The sequence below is a fragment of the Hippopotamus amphibius genome, chromosome 4, assembly GCF_030028045.1.
Source record: "Hippopotamus amphibius kiboko isolate mHipAmp2 chromosome 4, mHipAmp2.hap2, whole genome shotgun sequence".
Lineage (NCBI taxonomy): Eukaryota > Metazoa > Chordata > Mammalia > Artiodactyla > Hippopotamidae > Hippopotamus > Hippopotamus amphibius.
The window spans coordinates 48,566,122-48,579,462 of NC_080189.1; the positions used below are offsets into that span (position 1 = coordinate 48,566,122).

At 39.8% G+C, this 13,341-nt stretch overlaps 1 protein-coding gene across 1 annotated transcript in view; it reads right to left on the bottom strand.

Moving 5' to 3' along the window:
• Nucleotides 1-2,603: 2,603 nt before the first annotated feature.
• CREB5 (cAMP responsive element binding protein 5) overlaps nt 2,604-13,341 on the bottom strand; it is a 125,056-nt gene continuing 114,318 nt past the window's right edge. Inside the window, exons 6-7 of the mRNA XM_057733017.1 lie at nt 5,227-5,335; nt 2,604-4,347 (exon numbers count right to left, since the gene is read on the bottom strand). Coding sequence (XP_057589000.1) covers nt 4,184-4,347; nt 5,227-5,335 — 273 coding nt within the window. The 3' untranslated portion in view covers nt 2,604-4,183. The remainder of the gene's footprint in view (nt 4,348-5,226; nt 5,336-13,341) is intronic.

Consider the following 13,341-nt stretch of genomic DNA (forward strand, 5'->3'; position numbering starts at 1 on the left):
GGAGGTTGGGGTGCGGTGGGAAGAAGCAGAGATGAAGCTGTTTTTACACTTTTACAAGGAGCTGTTCCAGTTATAGTTACCGATTCCCTTCAGCTGAACTCTGCTTCCTAAAGGAAAGAGCTTACTTTAAAAATGAAATAAGAAATAGATGTTTTAAAACTGTTCTGAACATAGATTAAAAATAACTCACAGAGCAATAAAAATCCTTGAAATTTCTGTGCACAGAGATCTAAACAAACATTTCCACCAAATGATGGAGAACAGCCATTTGAAACCCTGAAAAATGAAGATACACACAACTTGAGTAGTTTATTATGAGCTAATCCTTTAAAAACAAGTAGATCCTACAGAAGAATATTGTTCAAATGGAATGTTTAAAAATAACATTTATTAATAAATATCTTATAAAATTCTAAATTAATAGATTCCTGTTCAAATTTTGCTTTGGTCCTTGAATTCCACTGTATACACACATACATACATATATATTTTCTTAGATGGTTTTTATTAACCAGAAAGAAGCACATTCTATCCTAACTGGATGGCTAGGTTTATAGCAGTTACAGATGCTTAAAAACCCCCAGCCAAAGGCTGGTCTTTTATCGCAGCTGGTTGATTTTAATGACAAACTCAATGAACACATGACAATTTACTGAACTAACAGACCATGACCACCTGAATATTCACCACGGATGCCCCTCTATTCGGAACAAGCGCTGCATTTGATTTCATGGACCCAACAGGCTCCAAAGAGCAACTGCTCTGAGTAAGTCACTCCAAGGATCAGAATGCGTGCAGCGACAGCACACAAACTGCTCGTCCCTACGGGCCATGCTAAGACTGTGACTGGCAAACACTGACAGGGAGATAGGAGAGGGCTGAGGAGAAGGGTGAAGGGAAAACATCCGACCTCACACCAGGCGTTAAAATGAGTCCATTCACCCACAGGGAGGATTTTCATTCTGCCTGTCCTGGCATATGCGGAGAACTGTCTTAAGGAGAAACAGTTAAGATGGGAATGCCTCAGTGTGGGTGAGGATGGACCTGGTAGAAACGCTATCAAGTGTCGCTATCTCAGCTGCTAAACTCCCATCACAGGAGGCAGGAGAGATGCTGGGGAAGTTTCCAGGCAGGCTGACAGTGACTTCAGAGGCAGAGCCTGCCGATAAGAACCCACCTGTTAACAAGGAGAGGCAGTGCTGTGCTGCAGGCCCTCCCTCCTCAGGATGGGTGCTCTGAAGGTCATTGCAACTGACCTGTGACCCCATGGATGGATGACCCAGTAGATGGGTGGGAGAGGAGAACGGGGCAGAATGTTTCCCCAGATTGGCAAAAAGTATGGAACAAGAGGGAGAGATTTTCAGGCAGACCGATTATTCTATGTTCTGGTAAAAGCTAGGCCTTCAAGTGAAATACTTAATATTGACAAGCTGAGTGTTGGATTTGACCAATGAGCCTTTCTGTTCAGGATTTCGAGAAGCTCTGACAATTCACTGGCATCTTCCAATTACTGTATTTCCACACTGCTAATGAACATACCTAAAGGCCCTGAGTATAACAAGAAGACAGTTTATTCTAATTATATGTTGAGGCCCGTTTGCTAACGTGTGTGTGGTTGGTTTGCCTACTTAGCATAAAAAACAGACATAATTGAGCTATACATAATGCACATCAGTCAAACTGTCAAGTTGCTGAATTAAGAAAACTCAGGCAAGTTCTTAAATGCAGAGGCTTTCAGTTTAACAACTAAATATTTCAATTAAGAGGTGGAACAGAAGTAAAATAAACTATAATTTTAGTGACAGCCCACTCCTTGGACATTCTGATATCACCAGCGGATTTTTAAAAAATCCATTTCATTAAGTGCTATGCATGCAGTAAAGAAAGAAAATATTTTTCACTTAAAGCAAAACAAAAATAAAATAAAATTTAAAAGTTAAAAAACCCAAGCAAAAATTTCAATGAGCTCTTTCTCCTTTTTAGGGGGACACACAAATCGTCCTAGGAAGGAGTTTAGAAAAAAATTATTTTTTATTTCAAAATAGAGACAAGAATGTCAACTGCTTTTTTAGCTAAATCTTAAACTTCTTAGGAAGCCAGCTAGGTTAAACCATTCAGTTATTACCACTGGGATTCAAAACAAAACAACACAACCATGAATTCAGTATTTAAAATACTTAAAAATGATATGTTTGTCTAAAATATAATAGAATCCTTTTCTTGTTTGCCTTTTTTCTTTTTTTTCTTTTCTTTTTTTTTTTTTGCTTTTGCTTTTGTTTTGATTTTTTTAGATCATATATCCAAGTTATGTTTCCTTAGAAACTCAAAACTTTTTTTGAAAGCACTGCATACATTAAAAGATTGTTGATAAATATTGATTTTAAAAGTAAGTTATTAGATAAAACTGAAACTAGTTATAAAAACCATGCTTCGTGACCCTTATATTTTCCTTTTTTCTCCAAAATAGATTCTTACACTATAGTAAGAGAAAAAAAACCACTTCCTTCCCTTTTTTGAACTCTTATAAAAGCTACACCTTTTCTAAAATACTATTCTTTTAAATCCCATTATCTCTCTCTGTCTCTCTGTCTCTGTCTCTCTCACTCTCTCTCTCTCTCACACGCGCACACACACACACACACACACACACACACACGTTCAGAGGTCAAGCATTCAAATGGAGATGAAACACCAGCACCTGCCTAGACCACTAGAGAAAAACATTAGCCCCTGTTATTTGTGAGATGTGATATTAAAACCTTAGCACAGTAGAATGGCTTGTTTCAAGGAGGTACAACTGCTTGTTCGGACTATCTACTTTTTTATAATGGGCAAGTCCAGGAAAGCTGCTGAAAATATAAATCGGAATTATTCAGAAGAGCAGAGTAGCCACATCCATGGGATTCTTTCAGCAGCCAAAGAGTGCTTTCACTGCTGTGGGAGGGCTGAAAGCACCTCTATGGAAACACGAGGTTTTCTTTCTCTCTTTGTTCCTCCAGTAGGTCGTCTATTTTCACCCACCAGAACAGCAAAGACAGTTCCATAGGCTTAAGAAAAAAATAATAATAAATCTTAGGCTATTAGCAGCTGATGACTGAACAATGTAATCTGTGTAGTGAATACAGCCCTTCTGAATTACTATATAGTACATGGATTTTCAACATTATAGACGGGCCATATAAAACCAGGTGTAATTCAAGGGTGTGATGTTATAGCCCTGCATCCTAATTTGGACTTTCACAATTGAGGCTTAGAAAGCTCCCTTCCCCAGTGTCTCCACAGCTGGCATTCAACCGTGCTTCACCTATGGCTAAGCCACCTTTTATTTGCTCTGATTATTAAAAACATTAAATCAGGCACATTAAACATCTCCCAGTTACTATTTTGTAAAAGCAAGAGTTGAATGAACTCCAGCTGTGGGTCAGGGGCAAGGAAAGCCATGGCTAGGTCCACATGAGCTTTTATTTTTTTCCTTTAAACAGTATTTTCTTCCTTACATGCAATGCTAAAGGGGAAAAATAAAACCCAAGAAAGTAAAAATAGAGGGAGCTCAGGTAAAAGTGGAAATGGAAAGGAAAATTCCTCAAGGAAGTGGACCAAGAGGAGGAAGAGAGGTGGTGAGATGCTTGCTGATTTTATTTGGACGTCAATGGAGCTTATACTTTTTTTATAGTAAGAGAAACAGAGTTGTGGAAAAGGCTCTGTGTTTATCTGGGATTCTGGTGACATCACAGCACAAACGCAACATGAGCTATGACATCATCAGACTTCTCCCGCAATTGCCTTGCAATCTGTTTACTGGACATCTAGGTATGCCTCATTTTGGCTAAAAGCTGCGGTTTAACAAGATTCAACATTTCAGGCAAAGGGTCGGACTGATAAGAATGAAACCATGACTATATACAGAAAGAGTTCAGTTTATAAACAAGTAACTGGTACCAGAAAATTGGAGAAAAGCACCAAAGCATTTCCCAAGCTGATAGATTATTAATTGCATAACTCCCTTTTTTTTATATAACTAAGTATAAAAGACAACATTTCCATAATAACTATAAAAATGAAAGCCAGTCTTTGAAGGGCTGAGGAGTCTTCCAGGTCTGAGTTAATTCTAAAAATGCCCTTAAAAGAAAGGACGCAGGATATGCGACAGCTCTTCTTGGAGGCAAGGTCTGACCCTCGGATTTTAGAGAATTGGATTCAGGTCTGTTCTGTGAGTGGTGAGCTGACTGAGGGTAGAGCTTCCTACCACCTCGCTGACAGCCGAGGAAGTGGTGATGGTGTTATGCTGGATGACCTGTTGCTGAGAGCACGTGGGGACGGGGCTTGCGGGAGGGCTACTCTCTGGACCTAGGAAAAAGCACACACACACACCAATATAGCTCTTTCCTGGGTGGACTTGGAGACTATGCAAAAAATATCGCTAGATGTTTGCTAGAAATAGAAGTGTTTCACACATTTTCTCCTGGAGGTTAATTTCAAAACTTTATTTTAAACTGTCGTCACAAAGCTATGCCTTTCCAGTTTACAGCTACAAGCAAAGTCATGCTTTCTAGATCAGCAACATGAGTTGATGTGTTTGAGTCATGGCGTGTGAAGTCCCCATCTTGTCTTTTCAAAGAGCCATCCATATATCAAATGTGGAAAAATACTCACATGTGGTGGGAGAATCTGTGTTGCTCAATCTAAAAAATTATTTGAAAAGAAATTGACCTTCAGCCATGAATCCCCGCTCTTTCCCACCATCCCCTATTCAATTAGCACTGAACCTATTGACATGCCAGGTGCACATATTGGGATCTAGAAAAAGAGACCCACTTTACATATTGGTAAACTGAGACAAGGTCACTAGCTTTTCATCCCAGTGAATAATATGTAGCATTTCCCGAGGCACTGGATATGATTCACCAAAGCCCACTTCCCAGCCCATAACAGACTGCTAGCCCACTGGCAATTGGGCTCCTACTGGCTGCAGAATTAGAATTCGGTGGGGTTTTACAATGTGAACTGCCAGGGAAAGTCTAGCCAGAAATTATCAGGAGGTGGGCATCGTGATGAATAGGGGTCAGAAAACAAGGATTCCCCTGGTGCAGCAGTCTGGCAGCCACTCAAGAAGTCTAGCATGATATCCACCTGGGTGTGCAGTCTATGCTTTACTTCTGTTCTGTCAATAAGTCCAATGCAAATTTAGTACTGGATACTAAAAAAGCAAAAAAGTCAATGACTTACTTAGATATCCTTGTGATTCTTTCTGCATGGCTGTTATGGGGCAGTCTTTATGCGTCAACAACAGCTGTTTCAGCTGTGCCACCTCGTTTTTCAACATGGACACTTCATTCTGGAAAGAGATGGATCAAAGTCACGTCAAGAAGACCAGAGAATACAAACCCAAGGCCCCATGCACCTTCAACAGTAAAACTGGCATACTGCTTTTCTGTTATGTCTGAATGGCATTAACAATATTATTTAACAGGATTCCCCTGAAAATCTGTAGCTTGCCTTCGATTTGGCCCTTAGGTTTACTGGGGGCTTTCTGAAGAGACTCAAGAGCTGAATCCTATTAAAAGTTACTCGGTGGGACTCTCCATTCTACACTGACAGGGTGACTCTAGGCAGGTAACATAACCCAGCTAAGCTCCAGCAACCTTGGATGGGGATGAAAATAGTACAAAGTTCTTTGAGCTGTTGTGAGGATTAAATGAGGTAATAGACACAAAACACACAGAACAATGCCCAGCACATAATCATCTTCAAATTATATTAAAAAAAATTTTTTTTGATGTGGACCATTTTTTAAAAAGTCTTTATTGAATTTGTTACAATACTGCTTCTGTTTTATATTTTGGTTTTTTGACTGCGAGGCATATGGGATCTTAGCTCCCCGACCAGGGACTGAACCCGCACCCTCTGCATTGGAAGGGGAAGTGTTAACCACTGGACCACCAGAGAAGTCCCCATGCTATCTTACAGGCTCAGGTTGACATTGATCATGAGTAGAAGGTGAACATGAGGCACTGGGAAGAATTGTGTGGCAGGATGATTGGCTTCAAACTGAAATGCCCTCAGAATAAGCGGATTTCCCAGAAGTTCTTAACGGGCTACAGTTCAACAGAGCACGTCCCTCTGCCTGATGCCACTCTGGAGAAGGCATGGAAGCATATGGAGCAAATGTGGGTCCTCTACTGGTGGTATCAGGTCAGCCCAGGAGGCAAAGGGCAATAGAGTTTAGGGCCATGATTGAATTAATTTGATTGGTTCATTAATTAGTTTGGCTAATTTCAGTCTATAAACTCTTTCCCCCCTCAATATCAGGGTGTTGTGGATTGTGTGTGCATTTTAAAAATTTACGCAGATAAGTGCCTCAAATCTCCACTTTACGTAGTAATTCACAAAGTCAGATTCATAGTTTGTGGAATAATGTACTTGACACCATTGTCTACAAATACAGTTGACCTTTAAACAACACATGTCTCAACTGTGTGAGTCTAATTCTATGTGGACCTTTTCAACAGATACAATATTACATGATGAGCAGTTGACTGAATCTGAGGATGTGGAACCACGGACATGGAGGGCTGACTATGAGACTTGAGCATAAGCAGATTATGGAATCTGAGGCCAGTCTTGGAACCAATCCCTGCTGATATTGAGGGACAACTGTATAAATGTAGAATAGATGGTTCCAAGGTGCTTCCAGTTGATAAAAGTAAACTGTAAACGTAGCACTACCTCAAGCCATTTTACCATTGTGTTACATAATACCCTCTCTCTGGCCAGCGTTCATTTGCGGCTGCCAGGCATCATACTCCATGTGGAGGAGTGGACACAGAAATAGCATGCACACAGAAAAAGGTGTCTTAACATTGCTGTCATTAAGTTGTATCTACACTTTCAATATGAACTTGGCTTTTCAGGCATGTATTTGTCACCTAGAAAAGTAAGTTTGGGATTCTAGAATTTAATTAAAAAAATGTTTTTGGAAACTTGTTTCAAAGAATACCTCCTATTTCCAAATTCATTTGCAAAATACATTATAAGCAATCAAATGTTGAGCAGCATGACTAAACAAATAATAAAAATCTCATCTACAAAGGCTTTTCTCTTTCTCCTCCAAACTTTACAAAATAAAAATGCCTATCTAATGAAAGGTGGGGAGGGAGGGATAAATCGGGAGATTGGGATTAACATCTACACATTACTATTCATAAAATAAGTAACTAATAAGGACCTAGTGTATAGCACAGGGAACTCTACTCAATATTCTGTAATAACCTATATGGGAAAAGAGTCTAAAAAAGAATGGATATATGTATAACTGATTTGTTTTGCTGTATACTTGAAATTCATACAACATTGTAAATCAACTGTACTCCAATAAAATTTTTTAAATGCCTATCTGAGAAATTAACATTAATAATGAATAAATCACCTAATTTCACAGGAAAATTGCTTTTAAATTTGAGAACATTCAGGAAGGTGAATTGCACTTCCCATCTCCAAATAAGTGTGGTTGATAAGGGGCGCTGTCAAAGCTGAAAGTGACCCTTGTCAATTTGGGGGTCAGTGGGACAACTTTATTTATAGGACGATTTATTTCAGCCTTAAACACTATTTTTTTCTCTGATTTTATGCCCATTTAACTTCAGACAACCTTCTTTGCTTTCTCCAGCTCCCCCTTCGCTTAAAATAGCCTGTTTAAAAGAAATTTACTTTTAGACCATTAAACAGCAGGCAACCCCAGGTTAAAAACAAAACAAATGACAAAGACAGAACAGAAAAAGGCAAAAAAGAAAATTAAGATGTGTGAATGTATGTATATTTGGCCTCAGAATGACATGTGATATTATTTGTACTTGAACTATAGAAATAACACTTTTCTGAAATCACAACTGTTAGGCACCTGGACCCTAAGGAGAAACTGTAAGATGCAGATAATGCAGATAGTGGTTCTAAGAAAGTGGAGTCAAACTCCAACTGTTATTGAATCCAGCCATATTTGTCTTCTGTGACCTAGGAAACAGATGAGGAAAGCATTTACAATAAAAAGAATAGGATTCTCTTTCTTTCTTATACTTCTGCGAGAAAAGATAAATTTCACTTGGAGGCTGCCTTGGAGGAGTTGATTTTAGTCTCCATTTCTTCCTCTACTATGTCCTGGGCAGTTACACCTTTTCTAGGCAGTGTTCCATCTCCCAGACTTGAAGCGTGCATTGCCCCTTCCTTACAAAAAAACACTTTGAATTCTGTTCTTTTGGTTTCTACAATTGCAAGGAGCTAACTGCCTACAATACTTGGCACACCCCAAACCATTTCAAGATAAACCTTTTGCTTTCAGGAGAGGCCACAATAAAACAGCACCAATCACCAGGACGAACAGTGTATGTGGTGTCCAGGCCTATAACCAGAGCCCCATACAAAATAGATGATTTTAGTGGCATTTTTGTCTATGGAGAGCAAAGCACTTTACTAATAAACCAATACATTGTAAGCATAGAAACTGAGGACCTGGTTGTTGTGAGGGTCTGTAAAAAGGTAGGAACCTGGAGGACACCATGACAACTGACAATAATTTAAAGATATATGTGAATATGGATATATTTATTAATGCAATATATTAGTAATGATGTTATTATGCTATGTTAAGGTCAGAAAATCAATGCCAATTAATATTTTCCATAGACAAGAACAATCAGCCTCTCTCTTGTTTAGAACATGCACACATAAGTATGATGCCAATAAGGACTAAGTACAAGTCTAATGGCCACAGAAGCAACATAAATTCATGGGGCAGCTTCTAGCAGAAAAAGGAACTCTCAAGTGAGGGTTGAGAATAATCAAGTTTGGCTTCTCAAACTGCCACACCAACCTAGTGTAAAACTAGGTGGTTGGACTAGTTTTCTAGTTACTTCCTGCAAGATAGTTTTTTATTCTATGAATTGCCTTCTATTGAGGATGGTAATTACCTAGTAATCTAATGAAGGTCTCCACCTTGATTTTTTATTCACTAGTTAACTCCTTTTGGTATTCTCAAATGGGCTTATATATCAGGTCTTATATTTCCTAAGGGAGCCTGTTCTAGCACCTCCTGTACTTCCAAATCTTATAAAGGCAGATTCCAAAGCAACATTTACAGTTTCACTTTTGTGCAAAATTTCAAGTCCACATACATGTCTGTATTGTGAGAGTCTACAGAGCCTTTATCAGATTCCATAAGGGAGCCTTTGGGTAAAAAAGGTCAAGAATCACTGCCCTGGAGGAAGCAGAGTGAATTGTGTGTGCTGTGGACATGCATAAACATTCCATGTTGAAAGATACTGATAGATATCATTCCTTATTGATAGACCAACTGATGTAGGAAATGTGCAAATACTAGACCATATTTTAAATAAAAATCCTTTTCAAGGTAACGTTAATAGAAATCACTTTGAATGCATTTTGGAAGAGAAAAATCAGGCAGCAAATGTTTCAAAAGGCATGAAAGAAATCAAAAGTGGCCTGCAGTTCTAGTAGGGAAATAAAAATCAGAACTTCTGGAGACGTTTTCTTACTCTGAATTACCTTGCTTTATGAATTGAGGCAAATCACCATTTTTTTTTACTCTCCTGTGTAGGTTATAATAATAACTATAGGTCTTCATGCAGAAGCACTTTGCAAAAGCAAAGTATTAATATTAAGTATTGATTTTCTTGCTGAAATCAACCCTTCATTTTTTTTGCTTTTTTCTAAACTAGTTTGGATTTGCTACTCTTAAAAGGTTAGCCATTTAAATAGGGACTGTAAGAGAATAGATGTTCTTAAACCCATAAAGTTGCCCTTGGGATGAAGTAGCACCCCTATAGAGACATTCAACACTATAAAAACATACTTTAAACAAGCACTCCAAGAAGTCCCTAATAGCTACATTTTCAGTTTTGGCTTTGGGAGATGTCATTTTGTTAATATGATAAACTCAGAATGCTTTTTGATGCAAGCAGTAGTCCTTGCCAAAAAAATAATTATCAAAATGAGCCCTGCAACTTCCCCTGCCGCCTTTTTTGGTAAATTATCTGAGGCCAGGTTTGGTTCATTCTAAAACAAAGGACTTTCAATTTGTACAGCAACAGTTCCCATCTGGCCTATTCTTTTGCCAAGTTCCAAACCTGGGCTCCTATGTCTAAAATTTCAGCAGCAACTTAGGCCATGTGTCTCTGCACTGAAAAAGAAAAGCAATTATTTCTGTGGGCGACCAGATGATTTCCATGTCATCTATTGAACACAAACAGTCCACTGAGTACCACGTTAGCAGTTTATGAATTTAGAGCTGATCTTAGCCACTCTGTCAGTGAAAAGACTGTGGATTCCTTCAGGGTTTAAGAACTTTCTCAAATGAAAGATCACAGAGAAGTGGGTTAGGTCAAGAGAAGACTTGCTGGGGTCTTCATCCTACTACCTGCTGATTGTGTGATTTTTGGGAAGACTCCTTAGGTCCCCGGAGCCTCAGTTTCTCCCCAAATAAAATGTCAGATAGGCTGGTTTCTAATACGTCCCCCAATTCCTATATCTGTGCTGACCTCTTGGGTAGAGATTTGTTGTGAGCCAAGGAAATGAAGTCTGGGCGTTTGATTTTGTTTTCTCAGGTCTGATTTTTCCAATCTGAAGCTCTGCAGCCTAACTAGAGTGTTCTCTGCTGGAAAACAACTCAAAAGTGGCAGCTGGCCATCCAGACCGTGGATATTCCTTTTGGCGGTAGTTTGTTTGTTTAGCACCTTCCATTTCTGTTTGCTTAAAATTTGGCTCACTGGACCAGCCTCAAGAGAGACACCTTTCTCTTTTGGCAAAGGTCCAGGGAGAGGGAAAGGGTCATTCAAAGGTAGCAGAATCTGCACATCCTCTCCAGCATCACATGGCATGATGCAGAGCACGCAGCATCCCCCCAAACATGGAGCTGTTGTGGTTTCTTTCCCCCTGAAGCAAAGCGGTGGCTGGAAAACACCAACAACGCAGTCTTTTCAGAGACTGTCCCTTTCTCAGCCACTGCTTGAACAACCAAAAATACTGGTGACTGCTGAATGGCCCCAACAGGACTTTTTTTTATGGTTTTCATGGGCTAGCATCCTAGTATCTCTTATCCTTAGCCATTTTAGCTCTAAAAATGTGATAAGTAGTAGATTAGGTTCTCATAAAGGATACCATTACCTTACATGTTAGGTAAAATCGTAACATATATGCATATGTCAAGGCACGAACACATCTGACCTCAAAGTAAACCAGCATCTTTACTTTTTCCTAGCTCTCTGCTATCACCCTCTCCATGTCTTCAGGCTCTAGGATGACAGTCAATACCCTGGAGTCATTCTGCAAGGACTCATTTTAGCTAAAACTGATTTAAAAACTTGTTGGCATCAGACTACCTGTCAGCTGGCCACTCATGGCTCCTTCATCTAGGTCAGTGGGTCTCAATCATGGGTAATTTTGCTCTGCCCTGGATGGGGGGCATCTGGCATTGTCTGGAGGCTTTTCAGTTGTCATAACTTGGGGGTGGGGTAGAGGGTACTACTGATATCTAGTGGGTAGAAGTCAAGGATACTGCTAAGTATCTAGAATGCACAGCAGACAACAAAGAATTACTGAGCCCCAAGGTAATAATGCTAAGATGGAGAAAACCTGTACCTGTTCACGGTCCTCTTGCAGACCTCAGAACTGCTAGCAAATTCCAGAGGTTCTCACATTTCAGTCATTACAAAACCACTGTTGTGATACTTGCTAGGTCACATACACCAGAACTTTGATTTCCTTAACATGTTTGTACAAATTGACTCGTTTTTCTAATGATTTAGCCTGGCCCTTACCAAAAATACCTGTGAAATTGAAGGTTTGATGTTCTGATTACATTTTTCAATACACATAAAAATTAAAATATGGTTATTATTAATATTAAAAGTGCCTACCCATGTTCCACCTAAAAGCTTTTCACATACTACTATGCCTGCCAGATTCCAGAATTAGACTTTCAAGTCAGAGTGGCTTTGGAGGTGTTTGAGTCTAGCCAAACTCTGCGGTTTGATTCCCTTAAATCACATCTATGCCAAGTGGTCAGGCAGCCAGTTCTTGGACACTCCAGAAACGGGCAGCTCACTCATTTATTCAACAAACAGATACTGTGTAGCGACACTCAGGAACTCTCCTCGCTAGACCCGACCCTAGAAAAGCGGGGTAGGTGGTCGGGGGAGAGGGTAACAAAACACAGTCTCCACCTTCATGTAGCGTATGAGCTGGTGGGAGGAATTATCATCTTACTTCCCCCATAGCTGCGAGATATGTTTCCCAGTTTCTTTTTCACGTCTATCATAAAAAAGAATGATAAACTTAAGGGGGGAATGAACACCCATAAATGATGACAGTCAGTCCAAGTATAACCCAAACTTTCTTTGTATACATTCAGTCTGTACACTGGATGCCCCAAGGCCACTTCCGTTCAATGGAATTAAATATGCAAGTCTTTGGGGGTCTGGCACCCTAACTGCTCCTTTCTAAGGATGCACAGAGAGTAAGGGGGTGGGGGAAGGTGACCTATGAACTACTGAGGAACAGATTCTCCCTATTTTGGGCACTCTTTTCCCCCTTCCCTCCATTCTTTAGCCATTATCTCTGTGCCTGGAAGCACTGGGCTACAGTCCCTGATTTTTACTGCTCTCCCTGGACTGCTTGTCACATGTCTAATACTTACTTTTTCTTCAGCTGGTGAACAGTGCACTCCTTTTTGTGTTAGAACAAATGCCCTGAACTGTGTCATTTGTACGGCATGAAGTCTACTGAAGAAGCCCCAGGTCCGGAGTTTCTCAAACACTCCCAGAAGTGGTCTTGTTATAAAATGCCCCCCTCCTGAGCCACCCATGGAAAACAAAAATCACGCAAGAGTCAAATCTTGTCAAGTTTGAAGATGAGATGGAAACATGCCTTTTCTTATGGAGCAAAGTAATAAAACGCAAATCTCCCTTTCCCCTGTTAAACAAAAATATAGATAATCTAGTGTAAGCTGAAGCAACCCTTCACCCAGTGAACATAGAGAGCTGCCTTTCAGTTGAAGATTTATTATGTGCCAGGGACTGTGCCAGTGGCTTTGTAGACATTAGTTTGCTTACTCCTCCCAACAACTTTATGAGGTTATCATTCCCATTTTATAGATGAGGAAACTGAGAACCAGAGAGGTTAAACACAGCAAGTAGGTGCTGAACAAGCATCTGAACCTCTGTCTGACCAAAGCTTCTGCTCCCAGCCCTGTAACTTAGCTGGGAAGGGTTTCCCTCCTCAGAGCAGACTGATTTAAAAGTGAATGGTTGTTTTGTTTTGTAGAGTGTCTCAGAA